Source organism: Bos indicus, chromosome 3, assembly GCF_029378745.1.
Source record: "Bos indicus isolate NIAB-ARS_2022 breed Sahiwal x Tharparkar chromosome 3, NIAB-ARS_B.indTharparkar_mat_pri_1.0, whole genome shotgun sequence".
Lineage (NCBI taxonomy): Eukaryota > Metazoa > Chordata > Mammalia > Artiodactyla > Bovidae > Bos > Bos indicus.
Window position 1 is genome coordinate 49,388,791 of NC_091762.1, and position 12,222 is coordinate 49,401,012.

Consider the following 12,222-nt stretch of genomic DNA (forward strand, 5'->3'; position numbering starts at 1 on the left):
GATGCAGTATGTTGATCCCACACTGCAAAGAACATGTGGGGTGGGACCATCCTTGGAAGACACTATCTGTCACAAAGGCACATTTATAAAAAGTAACAACTAGGAAATAAGACAGATACAAGAATCAGAAAATAAAATAGGATCAACAAATATCAAATGCCTAGCAATAAATCTAATGAAAATATGTAATACCTCTACACTGAAAACAACAAAACATTCAGTTCAGTTGCTCAGTCGTGTCCAACTCTTTGAGACCCCATGGACTGCAGCCTGCCAGGGTTCTCTGTCCATTACCAACTCCCAGAACTTGCCCAAACACATGTCCATCGAGTCAGTGATGCCATCCAACCATTTCATCCTCTGTCGTCCCCTTCTCCTGCTGCCCTCAATCTTTCCCAGCATCAGGGTCTTTTCCAATGAGTCAGTTCTTCACATCAGGTGGCCAAAGTATTGGAGCTCAAGGTTCAGCATCAGTCCTTCCAATGAATATTCAGGACTGATTTCCTTTAGGATTGACTGGTTGGATCTCCTTGCAGTCCAAGGGACTCTCAAGAGTCTTCTCCAACACCACAATTCAAAAGCATCAATTCTTCGGTGCTCAGCTTTCTTTATAGTCCAACTCTCACATCCATACACAACATAGAAAAAACTATTTGACTAAATGAAACTTTGTTGGCAAAGTAGTATCTCTGTTTTTTAATATGCTGTCTAGGTTAATCATAGCTTTCCTTCCAAGGAGCATCTTTTTAATTTCATGGCTTCAGTCACCATCTGCAGTGATTTGGAGCCCAAGAAAATAAGTCTGTCATTGTTTCCATTGTTTCCCCATCTATTTGCCATGAAGTGATGGGACCAGATGCCATGATCTTCATTTTTTGAATGTTGAGTTTTAAGCCAGCTTTTTCACTCTCTTCTCTCACTTTCATCAAGAGGCTCTTTAGTTCCTCTTCACTTTCTGCCATAAGGGTGGTGTCATCTGCATATCTGAGGTTATTGATATTTCTCCCAGGAATCTTGATTCCAGCTTGTGCTTATCCAGCTCGGCATTTTGCATGATGTACTCTGCATATAAGTAAAAGAAGCAGGGTGACAATATACAGCCTTGACGTACTCCTTTCCCAATTTGGAACCAGTTTGTTGTTATATGCCCAGTTCTAACTGTTGCTTTTTGACCTGCATACAGATTTCTCAGGAGGCAGGTCAGGTGGTCTGGTATTCTCATCTCTTGAAGAATTTTCCACAGTTTGTTGTGATCCACACAGTCAAAGGTTTTGGAGTACTCAATAAAGCAGAAGTAGATATTTTTCTGGAATTCTCTTGCGTTTTCTATGATCCAACGGATGTTGGCAATTTGATCTCTGGTTCCTCTGCCTTTTCTAAATCCAGCTTGAACGTCTGGAAATTCTCAATTCACATACTGTTGAAGCCTAGCTTGGAGAATTTTGAGCCTTCCTTTGATAGTATGTGAGATGAATTGAAAAAGTCTTAAATAAACGAGGAATCTATCATGTTCAGGAATTTTGCAGTTGTTGGGTGCACACATTAATTAGGTCAAGGTGGTTAGCTGTGTTCAATATTTATGTGAGGTTTTGTTTTGTTATTGGTTGATGAAGCCTTTATCATTACACAACATCCTTTTTAATGTTTAGAAATGCTTGCTGCCTTAAAAGTATACTTTGGGTTCTGAGACAAGATGATGGAGTAGAAGGATTTGAGCTCACCTCCTCTCACAAAAACACCAAAATCACAATTATCTGCTGAAGAACCAGTGACAAAAAAGATTGGAACCTACCAAAAAAAAGATATTTTACATCTAAAGACAAAGAAGCAGCCACAATGAGACAGTAGGAGAGATTTGTGATATAATCAAATCCCATATCTTCCAGGTGGGTGACCCACAAACTGGAAAATAATTTTATCACAGAGGTTCTCTCACAGCAGTTAGAGTTCTGAGCCCCCATCAGGCTTCCCAGGCTGGGGGTCTGACATCAGGTAGAGGAGCCCTCAGAGCATCTGGTTTTGAAGGCCAGTGGGGCTTGATCAAAGGAAGTTTACAGGACAAGGGGAAACAGAAACTCTACTCTTGGAGGGTACACACAAATCTCATGTGCACAGGACCCAGGGGGAAAGCAGTGACTTCCTAGGAGCCTGGGCCAGAAGCACCTCGTGGTCCTGGAGGGACTCTGGGAGATGTAGGGGCAGGGTGTGGCTATGGCTCATTGTGGGGACAGGGACATCAGTGGCAGAGGCACCCCCAACAGCCCTTAGGTGCCAGTGCTGGGACGCCTCAGGCAGACAACAAATAGGGTGACATAGGGGACAGGCTGCCTAGTCTTCCTGAGCCCACAGCCACCTGCAAACACACCTGTTGACACAGCTCTGCCCACTAGACAGACAGACAAGACTCAGCTCCACCCACCAGTGGGCAGGCACCAGGCCTTCCTACTAAGAAGCCTACACAAGTTTCTAGATCAGCCTCACCCACCAAGAGGCAGACACCAGAAGCAAAAGGACCTACAACCCTGCATTCCAAGCATCGGAGGTCACACACACAGAAAGTTAGACAAAATGAGACAGCAGAGGAATATGTTCCAGATGAAGGAATAAGAGAAAACCCCAGAAGAAATACTAAGTGAAGCAGAGATAAGTAATTACCTGAAAGAGAACTCAGAGTAATGAGTGTAAAGATGATCCAAGATTTTGGAGAAAGAATGGGGGCACAGACTGAGAAGATAGAAGAAATGCTTAACAAAGAGCTAGAAGATATAAAGAATAGTTGAACAATACAATAGTTGAAATGAAAAATACACAAAAAGGAATCAATAGCAGAATAAATGAGGCAGAAGCATGGATAAGTGAGCTGGAAGACAGAATGATGGAAATTACTGCTGTGGAACAGAATACAGAAAACAGAATGAAAACCAATGAGGACAGTTTAAGAGACCTCTGGGACACAATTAAATGCACCAACATTCACATAATAGAGGTTCCAAAGGAGAAGAGAGAAAGAGCCTGAAAAAAATACCCAAAGACACAGTAGCTGAAAACTTCCCTAGCGTGGGAAAGGAAACAGCCACCCAAGTCCAAGAAGCACCGAGAGCCCCATACACAATAAATCCAAAAAAGAACAAGCCAAGACACATAATAATCAACTTGACAAAAATCAAAGACAACATTAAAGAAATTAAACAACAAAAATTAAAGAAAAAACATCAAAAGCAACAGGCAAAAGCAACAAATAATATATAAGGGAATCCCCATAAGGTTATCAGCTGATTTTGCAGCAGAAACTCTGCAGGCTACCAGGAAGCAGCACAATATTTATTACAGTGACAAAAGGAGAAAACCTACAACCAAGAATACTCTACCCAGCAAGGTTCTCATTCAGATTCAACAGAGAAATTGAAAGCTTTACAAACAGGAAAAATCTAAGAGAATTCAGCACCACCAAACCAGCTTCCCAACAAATGCTACAAGAACTGTTCTAAGTAGAAAAGAAAAGACCACAGCTACAAACAAGAAAATTATGAGCGGGAAAGCTCAATAGTAAAGGCAAACATACAGTAAAAGTAGGAATCATCCACACACAAGTATGGTATCAAAACTAATAATTGTGTTCAGTTCAGTTGCTCAGTTGTGTCCGACTCTTTGCAACCCCATGAATCGCAGCACACCAAGCCTCCCTGTCCATCACCAACTCCCAGAGTTCACTCAGACTCACGTCCATCGAGTCAGTGATGCCATCCAGCCATCTCATCCTCTGTCGTCCCCTTCTCCTCCTGCCCCCAATCCCTCCCAGCATCAGGGTCTTTTCCAATGAGTCAACTCTTAGCATGAGGTGGCCAAAGTATTGGAGTTTCAGCTTTAGCATCAGTCTTTCCAATGAACACTGAGGACTGATCTCCTTTAGAATGGACTGGTTAGATCTTCTTGCAGTCCAAGGGACTCTCAAGAGTCTTCTCCAACACCACAGTTCAAAAGCATCAATTCTTCGGCACTGTGAGGAGAGTACAAATGCAGGATACTGGAAATGCCTTTGAAATTAAGACACTAGCAACTTAAAACAATCATAAACCTAAGCACCTATGGTCAATTAATCTAAAACAAAGGAGGCAGGAATGTACAGTGGAGAAAAGGTATTCTCTTCAATAAGTGGTACTGGAAAAACTGGACAACTATATGTAAAAGAATGAAATCAGAACATTCTCTAAAACCATATACAAAAATAAACTCAGAATGGATTAAAGACCAAAATGTAAGACTGGATACTATAAAATACTTAGAGGAAACATAGGCAGGACACTCTGACATAAAGTGCAGAAATATCTTTTTGGATCCACTTCTAAGAGTAAAGAAAATAAAAACAAACATAAACAAATGGGTCCTAATTCAACTTAAAAGTTTTTACAAAGCAAAGGAAACCACACACAAAATGAAAAGATAAACTATAGAATGGGAGAAAATATGTGCAAGCCATGTGACCAAAAAGGGATTAATCTCCAAAATATACAAACAGTTCATGCAGCTCAGTATTAAAACAAACAATCCAAAAAATGGGCAGAAGATCCAAACAGACTTTTTTCCAAAGAATATATACCATAATTTGAAAATATACATGCACCTCAATGTTCACTGCAGCATTATTTACAATAGCCAAGACAGGGAAGCAACCTAAATGCCCATGGACAGATGAAAGGATAAATAAAATGTGGTACATCTATACCACGGAATATTACTCAGACATAAAGAATTGAAATAACACTATTTGTTACAACACAGAGATTATCAAACTAAGTGAAGTAAGTCAGAGAAAGACAAATATATATCATTAATATGTGAAATCTAAAAAAATGATACAAATGAAATTATTTACAAAACCTAGACAGACTCACAGACATAGAAAACAAACTTATGGTTACCCAAAAGGGCAGGTTGGGGGGAGAAGAATAAATCAGGAATTTGGGATTAACATATACACACTACTATATGTAAAATAGATAATTAAGAAGGACCAGCTGGTCTAGGTTTTGTAATCAGACAATTTAGAACTCAAATTGTTGGTCTACCATTTATTTTTTCTATAAGCCCAATAATTTACTTTGTGCTATGAGTCTTAACTTACCTTTCTGGGGATCATTTTAACCATCTTATAGTATACTTGTCAAATAAACAATAAACATGAGGATCTGGCAAGTTTTAAGAGTCTACTTTGATATTTAAACATTCATCTAACAAAGGACTCATATTCAGAATATATATAAATCTCTAACATCAATAGGACAATTCATAAAAGGAGGCCCAAAGATTTAAATGGCCCCTTCAAAAAGGAGGCTATCCAAATGGAAACATGAAATGAGCTCAGTTGTTACTGGTCAGGGAAATGCAAAATGAAACCACGATGATTTACTGTTGATGGCTAAAAATACATAAATAAAAGAGAAAAAACATTCATAATACCAAGGACTGGGAAAACAGATTCTCATACACTTACAGTGGGAGTGTCAAAATGGCACTTCAGTGAACAGTCTGGTGGCGGTGTACGTATCAAAGTTGAATACATTACATTCCAAAAATGAACACGTATGTGCACCAAAAGACATGCATAAGGTTTATAGGAACTATTTGTAATAGCGCCAAAGAGAAAGCACAATGCCCATTGATGGTAAGATTAATGAAGTGTCATCTATTCATATAATTAAATATTATACAGCAAATAAAAGTGAAGGCACTTTTGCCACATCTAAAATGTATCAGTCATTTTCATAAGGTTGACGGAAAGCAAACACACACAAAGGGTATTTAATTACATATGAAGCTCGAAAACAGGTAACCACATTTCTAAGTCTAAATAAAATGGTTTTTACAGTCATGATTGAACGAAGACATGAAGGTGGCCTTGAAGTGGGACAATGTCCTATTTCTTGATCTGGGCGGGGATGGTAATGAGCATGAACACTTTCTAAAAATTCAATGAGCCTAAGATTTATGGGCTTTTCTGTTTACATATTATATTGCAATAAAGTGTTTACAAATTTTTTAAAATGATTTAACTATATGCGGTGGGTGTGACAGGAATACAGGCAGTAGGGAATGCCTAAAACTGATAAATTAAGAAACAGTTATGTAACCCACTATCTAAAAAATACAAACCACCACAAAACAATTAGAAGTTAAAAATGGTTGCCCTCAGGGCATGGGGAGGGGCTGTTATTCATTAATTTCTGGTACTAGAATTTATTAAGTGACATGCTTGTTTACAGGTTAGAGCATTTCAATTCTTCACAAAGGAAAAATAACTGACGTAGGGAAAAATGTAAACCATTTCCTACAGTTAACAATGCTGAAGTCCATCTACTAGAAGAAAATTCATTCTGCTTTTAGGCAAATAATGGTTTTAAACATCAAATTTAAAAGTTAAAAAATTATATAAGGAAATGACAGATGTTATAACATCACCACAGTTTTAAGTCAAATGCTAATCATTAAGTAGGGTGGAGGTGAAGGGTGGCAGGATTTGTCATCCCAAAATACCCACTTTGCAATAAGGACTAGTTTGAGTTAAAGGCACTTAAAACAGCAGGTGCAGGAAGGTCACTCTGACTCTCCCCCCTTTCTTCCTAAAAACAGGAAGTAAAACCTCCGTAGACAAGATGTCCTTCCTACACCAGAAGGAAAATAACACTCTTACCAAGGACAGGATGTTGAGGCTGACAGAATTCTATACAAACCTTATTAAATAATGCTTACCTTCCCCTAGGCTCTCCACAGTTACTTTTCCACAGTCACCTCTCTTTGCAGCATCATCGGCTTTAGTTTTGCCACTTCTTTGGGGCTTCCCTTCCTTATAAGGGCTCCTGTAAAACTTAAATAAATGTGTCTGTTTTTCATCTGTTAATCTGTTTTATGCCAACTTAATTCTTAGGCTGGGCCTAAGAGGGTAGAGATAAAATTTTACCTCCCCTATAGAGGCAAACCCCAGGTACCTGCTATTCTGTTAGTGCACAGCATACAATGCTAGTTGTTTACATCCCTGTTTTCTCATATAAAAGTAGAAGCTCGCTACGAGAACCAAGTGATAAACTTGATATGCAGTGTAGCTCACGGATGAAAGCCCTTATCCTTAGCTTCAGTTAGTTCAGTTCAGTCACTCAGTTATGTCCAACTCCTTGCAACCCCATGGACTTCAGCAGGCCAGGCCTCCCTGTCCATCACCAACTCCCGGAGTTTACCAAACTCATGTCCATTGAGTTGGTGATGCCATCCATCCTGCCTTCAATCTTTCCCAGCATCAAGGTCTTTTCAAATGAGTCAGCTCTTTGCATCAGGTGGCCAAAGTATTGGAGTTTCAGCTTCAGCATCAGTCCTTCCAATGAATATTCAGGACCAATTTCCTTTAGGATGGACTGGATGGATCTCCTTGCAGTCCAAGGGACTCTCAAGAGTCTTCTCCAACACCACAGTTCAAAAGCATCAATTCTTTGGCATTCAGCTTTCTTTATAGTCCCAATATGACTACTGGAAAAACCACAGCTTTGACTAGACGGACCTTTGTTGGCAAAGTAATGGCTCTGCTTTTTAATATGCTGTCTAGGTTGGTTGTAACTTTTCTTCCAGGGAGTAAGTGTCTTTTAATTTCATGGCTGCAGTCACCATCTGCAGTGATTTTGGAGCCTCAAAAAATAAAGTCTTTCACTGTTTCCCCATCTATTTGCAGATTAAACAGCCATTTATTTCCCACTGCAGTCTATGGATGATGCTAACAGGAATTATGTGGAAAAGGATGTCCCATGGTCAATCACATCTTGGAAACACTGGATTCCTTTATTGTAAGCCTTCCTAGAACTATCAAGTTAATGTACACGGTGATTCTCCAGGGAAGGGATCTTCTTTCACACCTCAAATGGTGAGGCAATTTTTAATTTACAGGGAAGAAAAAATCAAGGAGAAACATTTTTTTTTTGATCACAAGAGGCATAACGGGGCAGTTAGGAAAATACTTCTATTAGTAGGCTTAGGGTATCTTAGCAATCTGATAATTTGAAACTTCCCCCATGTCATAAAATCTTCCCTAGGACTGATACGATCTTTCAAGGTCCCCTGACTATTTGGTAGCATTTGTGAAGTACACCTAAGGTTTTTTCATGATTTTTCTAAAAAAGAAATTTATTTCAATAAAACCACATTTGACAAAACTTTTTAAAATTGAGACACTGGGTGCCAAAAAGGCCTTCTGAATTTTTATTTTTGTATTTTTCAAGGCAAGACTGTATGAACTCTGTATGAACTATCTAGGATTTATATACCAGAATAAAAAGAACGAGCAAAGATTGTATAGGATATCTGATTCTTTTTTAATCTGAACAGAAAATAAGTAAGTATACAAGTTTGCTAAACAGAAGTTGTAAAAACTGAATGTTATGTATTATGGAATCAGTACAAGTTTTACTTCGGTAGTTGGTGATTCTTAGAGTTAATTTTGCAAAAAAAACAAAACCAGTTATGCAAAAACAAGAATATAAAAAGCCCCTTTCTGAATCCCAGTTTGATAAAACTGATTTCATATCTAGCTTATTGATAATACTCAATTGCAGTTTTCCCTGTGCAAATAATACACATAGTCATTAATGGTGGTTTGGTGAGATAAAATTGATTTCTCTTAGGATATAGTTCAATATAATAACCCAAATATAAAAAAGTTATTCAAGATTCACAGAGATAAACCAGTGCCTCAGGAAACATAATTCACCCACGTGCATAATTTTATAACACACTTCTTAAACATACAATCACGGTCAAAGACAGTGATAACATTGCATACTCAGTGCTTCACATGATGTAGTGCACTCTTAAGGCTCATCTGGAGTTTAACACCGTGTAACCACCATGCATTTAATGAATGGGCTTCTAACATACACAAATCCACTCAATTCATTAGAAATTCTAAAAATCTTAGAAGACTTTGAGCTTGACATGTAAGGACTTTGTGTTCTAATATCCCAATCACTGAGAAGACTAGGTGGAAACACAGTAACCCTCCCCTGTAAGCAAGACTGCACATGTACTTTCGTTGCATCATCACAAAGAACCCCAAAACAACTCAATACTGAAGACTGTGAGGGGCATATTTATTACTTAGGCAAAGAAAATTCAAATGGCTTTCTTGGAGTCCAGTGTGCCCCAAGACATATGCAAGGAATGAGGATAACTGTGGCAGCCCAAGAACTCTGCCACGGTGTCATAAATGCCATTATGCCAAGATACACATTTTGATGAAACACTGTGATTTGTTTCCCGCTATCATGGGACACAAGAAAATGAAACTCAAGACTCTTGTTAGAACAGGACAAGTGATGACCCCAGTTTTAAATAGGGTTCTTCATTGAAGGAAAAGATAGAGCCATAAAAGTCAAAGTAGCTGACTTCAAATGGTTTACATCCCAGGATGAATCAGGTTACACTGATTTAAGCCCAATTTAATTTAGGCAGGTTTTTAACCACAAGAATAAGGACATTCTTAGTACATATTAATAATTAAACCAACATATACACAATTAGCAATATCCTATATAATATTAAATGTTTCAATAACTTGTTCTCGATTATTTGGTACCTAATTTGTTGCTTTGTTTTAAAAAACAAGCTCAACTTTATTTTACAATGTACTTTGTATTTCTAATTGTATTGTGTAATTATTTCATTGAAGCTGGTACAATACAGTTCTCCGGATTCTAGGAGCCAAATTCAACTGTATCTTCTGTTATCTGTTTGAATTCATAATTGCCTCTGCCATCCATATGCAGGTAGTACTATGGGAAAGAAGGGAGAAAGAAATCAATAACTGAGAATCTTCTTTCAGTCAGGAATTTATGTAGAGGTCATCATACAAGAAAATGACTGGAAACAATCATTGTAAGCCACTAAAATTTTCAAAAGTTTATACTCAGAAATGCATACCATTTTCCAAGGAAAGACTAAATGACGAAGTTTGCTCTTTTTAAAAATAGTCACAAAATACCTCTGCTTGTAGCGGATATAGCACTTTCCATTATGAGAACTAAAACACCAGACCTCCTCATTCATTTTAAAGGAACCAAATCTGTAAGCATCCCGCAGAGTAGAATGCTTCTGTCACTCCACAACTGATCTGGTCAGCAGAGGTGCAGCTGTACTGTGTGCAAGCCTATCAGGCAGGACAGCCTCTGAAACATTCACTTTAGCTGGTTTCCCAGATTGGTTCCGAACCTCTAACTTAAGGCTTTTTGTTCAATTGTTGACTTGGCAAAGGAGGAAAAGAGCCCATATAATTCCATCCTACAAAGATGCTTAGGATAGCAGCTACAAAGCCTTCTGTTTTATTTAGTGGGTTTTTTGTTTACTGAAAAGATCTTCTTTTTTCCAGTTTTCTATATTGTTATTTTAAGCTATTTTGGACTCAACACTGCAGTTCTTTGTGTCTCCCCCTCCATCACATGGTCACTGATCCGATGGTTACTTTGCTACTTGTCTACACCTCCAGGAGAAGAGGAAAGGGGAAAGCCAAGTCCTTGCACTGTCCTATGGTTGTAATGTTTATGAACTTCTGTGAAAACACAAAGGCTTGGGTATATTTTAAACTGCCTTGATATCCAGTTAGTCTTCCATTCAATTAACAAAAGTGGGAAAATCATAATGTGCCATTATAAAACTATCTTTAAAAGTCAACAGCTATACACAATTTCATTAAAGTTTATTAAGAGCTTTCATACAGACTACATCTGATCCTCATGGTAACCTAGGAGACAGCTGGGCAAGATCAGTAACTCTATTATACAAAGGAAACAATGTCAGAAACAGTGTTGCCTAAACCCAGGTATTCTGACTTCAAATTCCATGATCTTCATTTAACCATCTGTACACTACCATTTGGACCATAATATTCCTGAGAGCAAAGACAGTACTCTGTATCCCGCATAACACTTAACCCAGTATTTGGCTTTTTTTTAAAAAAGGAGCTCAATCAGGTGTATTTTATGGGACAAGATAGCCTTACCATATTGCAATTTTTCTCAAACCCTTTCTTTCACCTGAAATTTCTGTATCATTTAGGAAGGAAAGGAGGAAGGAAAGAAAGAGAGAAAAAAAGAGAGGGAGGTAGGAAGAAAGAAAAAGAGAGAGCAAGAGAAAGCAAGCAGGGAGAAAGAAAGAAAAAAGAAAGGAAAGAAAGAAGAAATGAACTAAGCTGGGTTTATTCTTCGGGGTTGATCATTTTACACTAGGAGAGGAAAAGAACTGCTATGGTGAGAAGGGCTCTGTGATACTGCCAGAGAACCTGAACTGCTGCAAAGCTCACTGTAGTGTCTTTGTAAATTAGAGGGACCACTTAATGAATTCTATTTTATTATAGTGTGTGATGATAAACAGCTTACATTATAGTTTCCTCCTTGTAGTCCTGATTTCTACTAAAGCTGTCCCTAAACTTTTTGCCATCTGATCCTTCTTAAGACTCTCTTTCCTTTTGGTCAGTAGAGAATGGTTAGAAAAGGCTGTGATCAGATTATGTACATTTTAGTCAGTTCATTATGTAATAGTGATTTATAAAACTGGAGAATCATTAACTGGTTCTCTAATACCTTTCCTATACAACTAGAGACTATCCATATTAATATATATTATATAGCCCTCAAAATTGACAACTACAATAATATTTATAAAAATGCTATTTTATAACAATGAATTAGAATCACCTTTTCCCCTTAAATTATATATCTATGATGGAACACACACCAAGAAATCTAAAGTCATAATCACCTAAATTCATATTATGAAAATAAAACAAACTTTCACTATACCATTCAATATAAGAAATACAAACCTCATGGTGTTTCCAAAGAGACTTTCTATGTGACACAGTGAAGAGGGTAATGCCAACCTAATACAAGGAAAACGATTTAGGTTTACATCAATAACACAGTTACAAAGTAAATTAGTTTATATAATTTAAGCTGTTAAGATGACTGGCTTCAGTAGCTATAGTTAAAAATCAACTGATACCAAATGTTTAAAGTAACAGAAAGTATAGGCCATCAACTACATAATAAAAACTAACAAGTATCAATAGAGTCTAAGAAAGAAAAAAAACTAAACTAACAGTTACTAGCTTAATTAAGTGTATTGTTTTGTTTTGGGCACAAAATATATATCCTAGCATATTTTCTATTTTATTGTGAAAAATATATGAAAAGA

The 12,222-nt window shown here is 37.6% G+C and overlaps 1 protein-coding gene across 1 annotated transcript in view; it reads right to left on the minus strand.

Annotated features, from left to right (window-relative positions):
• Nucleotides 1-8,327: 8,327 nt before the first annotated feature.
• The window catches only part of ABCD3 (ATP binding cassette subfamily D member 3), an 89,179-nt gene continuing 85,284 nt past the window's right edge, over nt 8,328-12,222 (minus strand). Inside the window, exons 22-23 of the mRNA XM_019957027.2 lie at nt 11,852-11,908; nt 8,328-9,806 (exon numbers count right to left, since the gene is read on the minus strand). Coding sequence (XP_019812586.1) covers nt 9,729-9,806; nt 11,852-11,908 — 135 coding nt within the window. The 3' untranslated portion in view covers nt 8,328-9,728. The remainder of the gene's footprint in view (nt 9,807-11,851; nt 11,909-12,222) is intronic.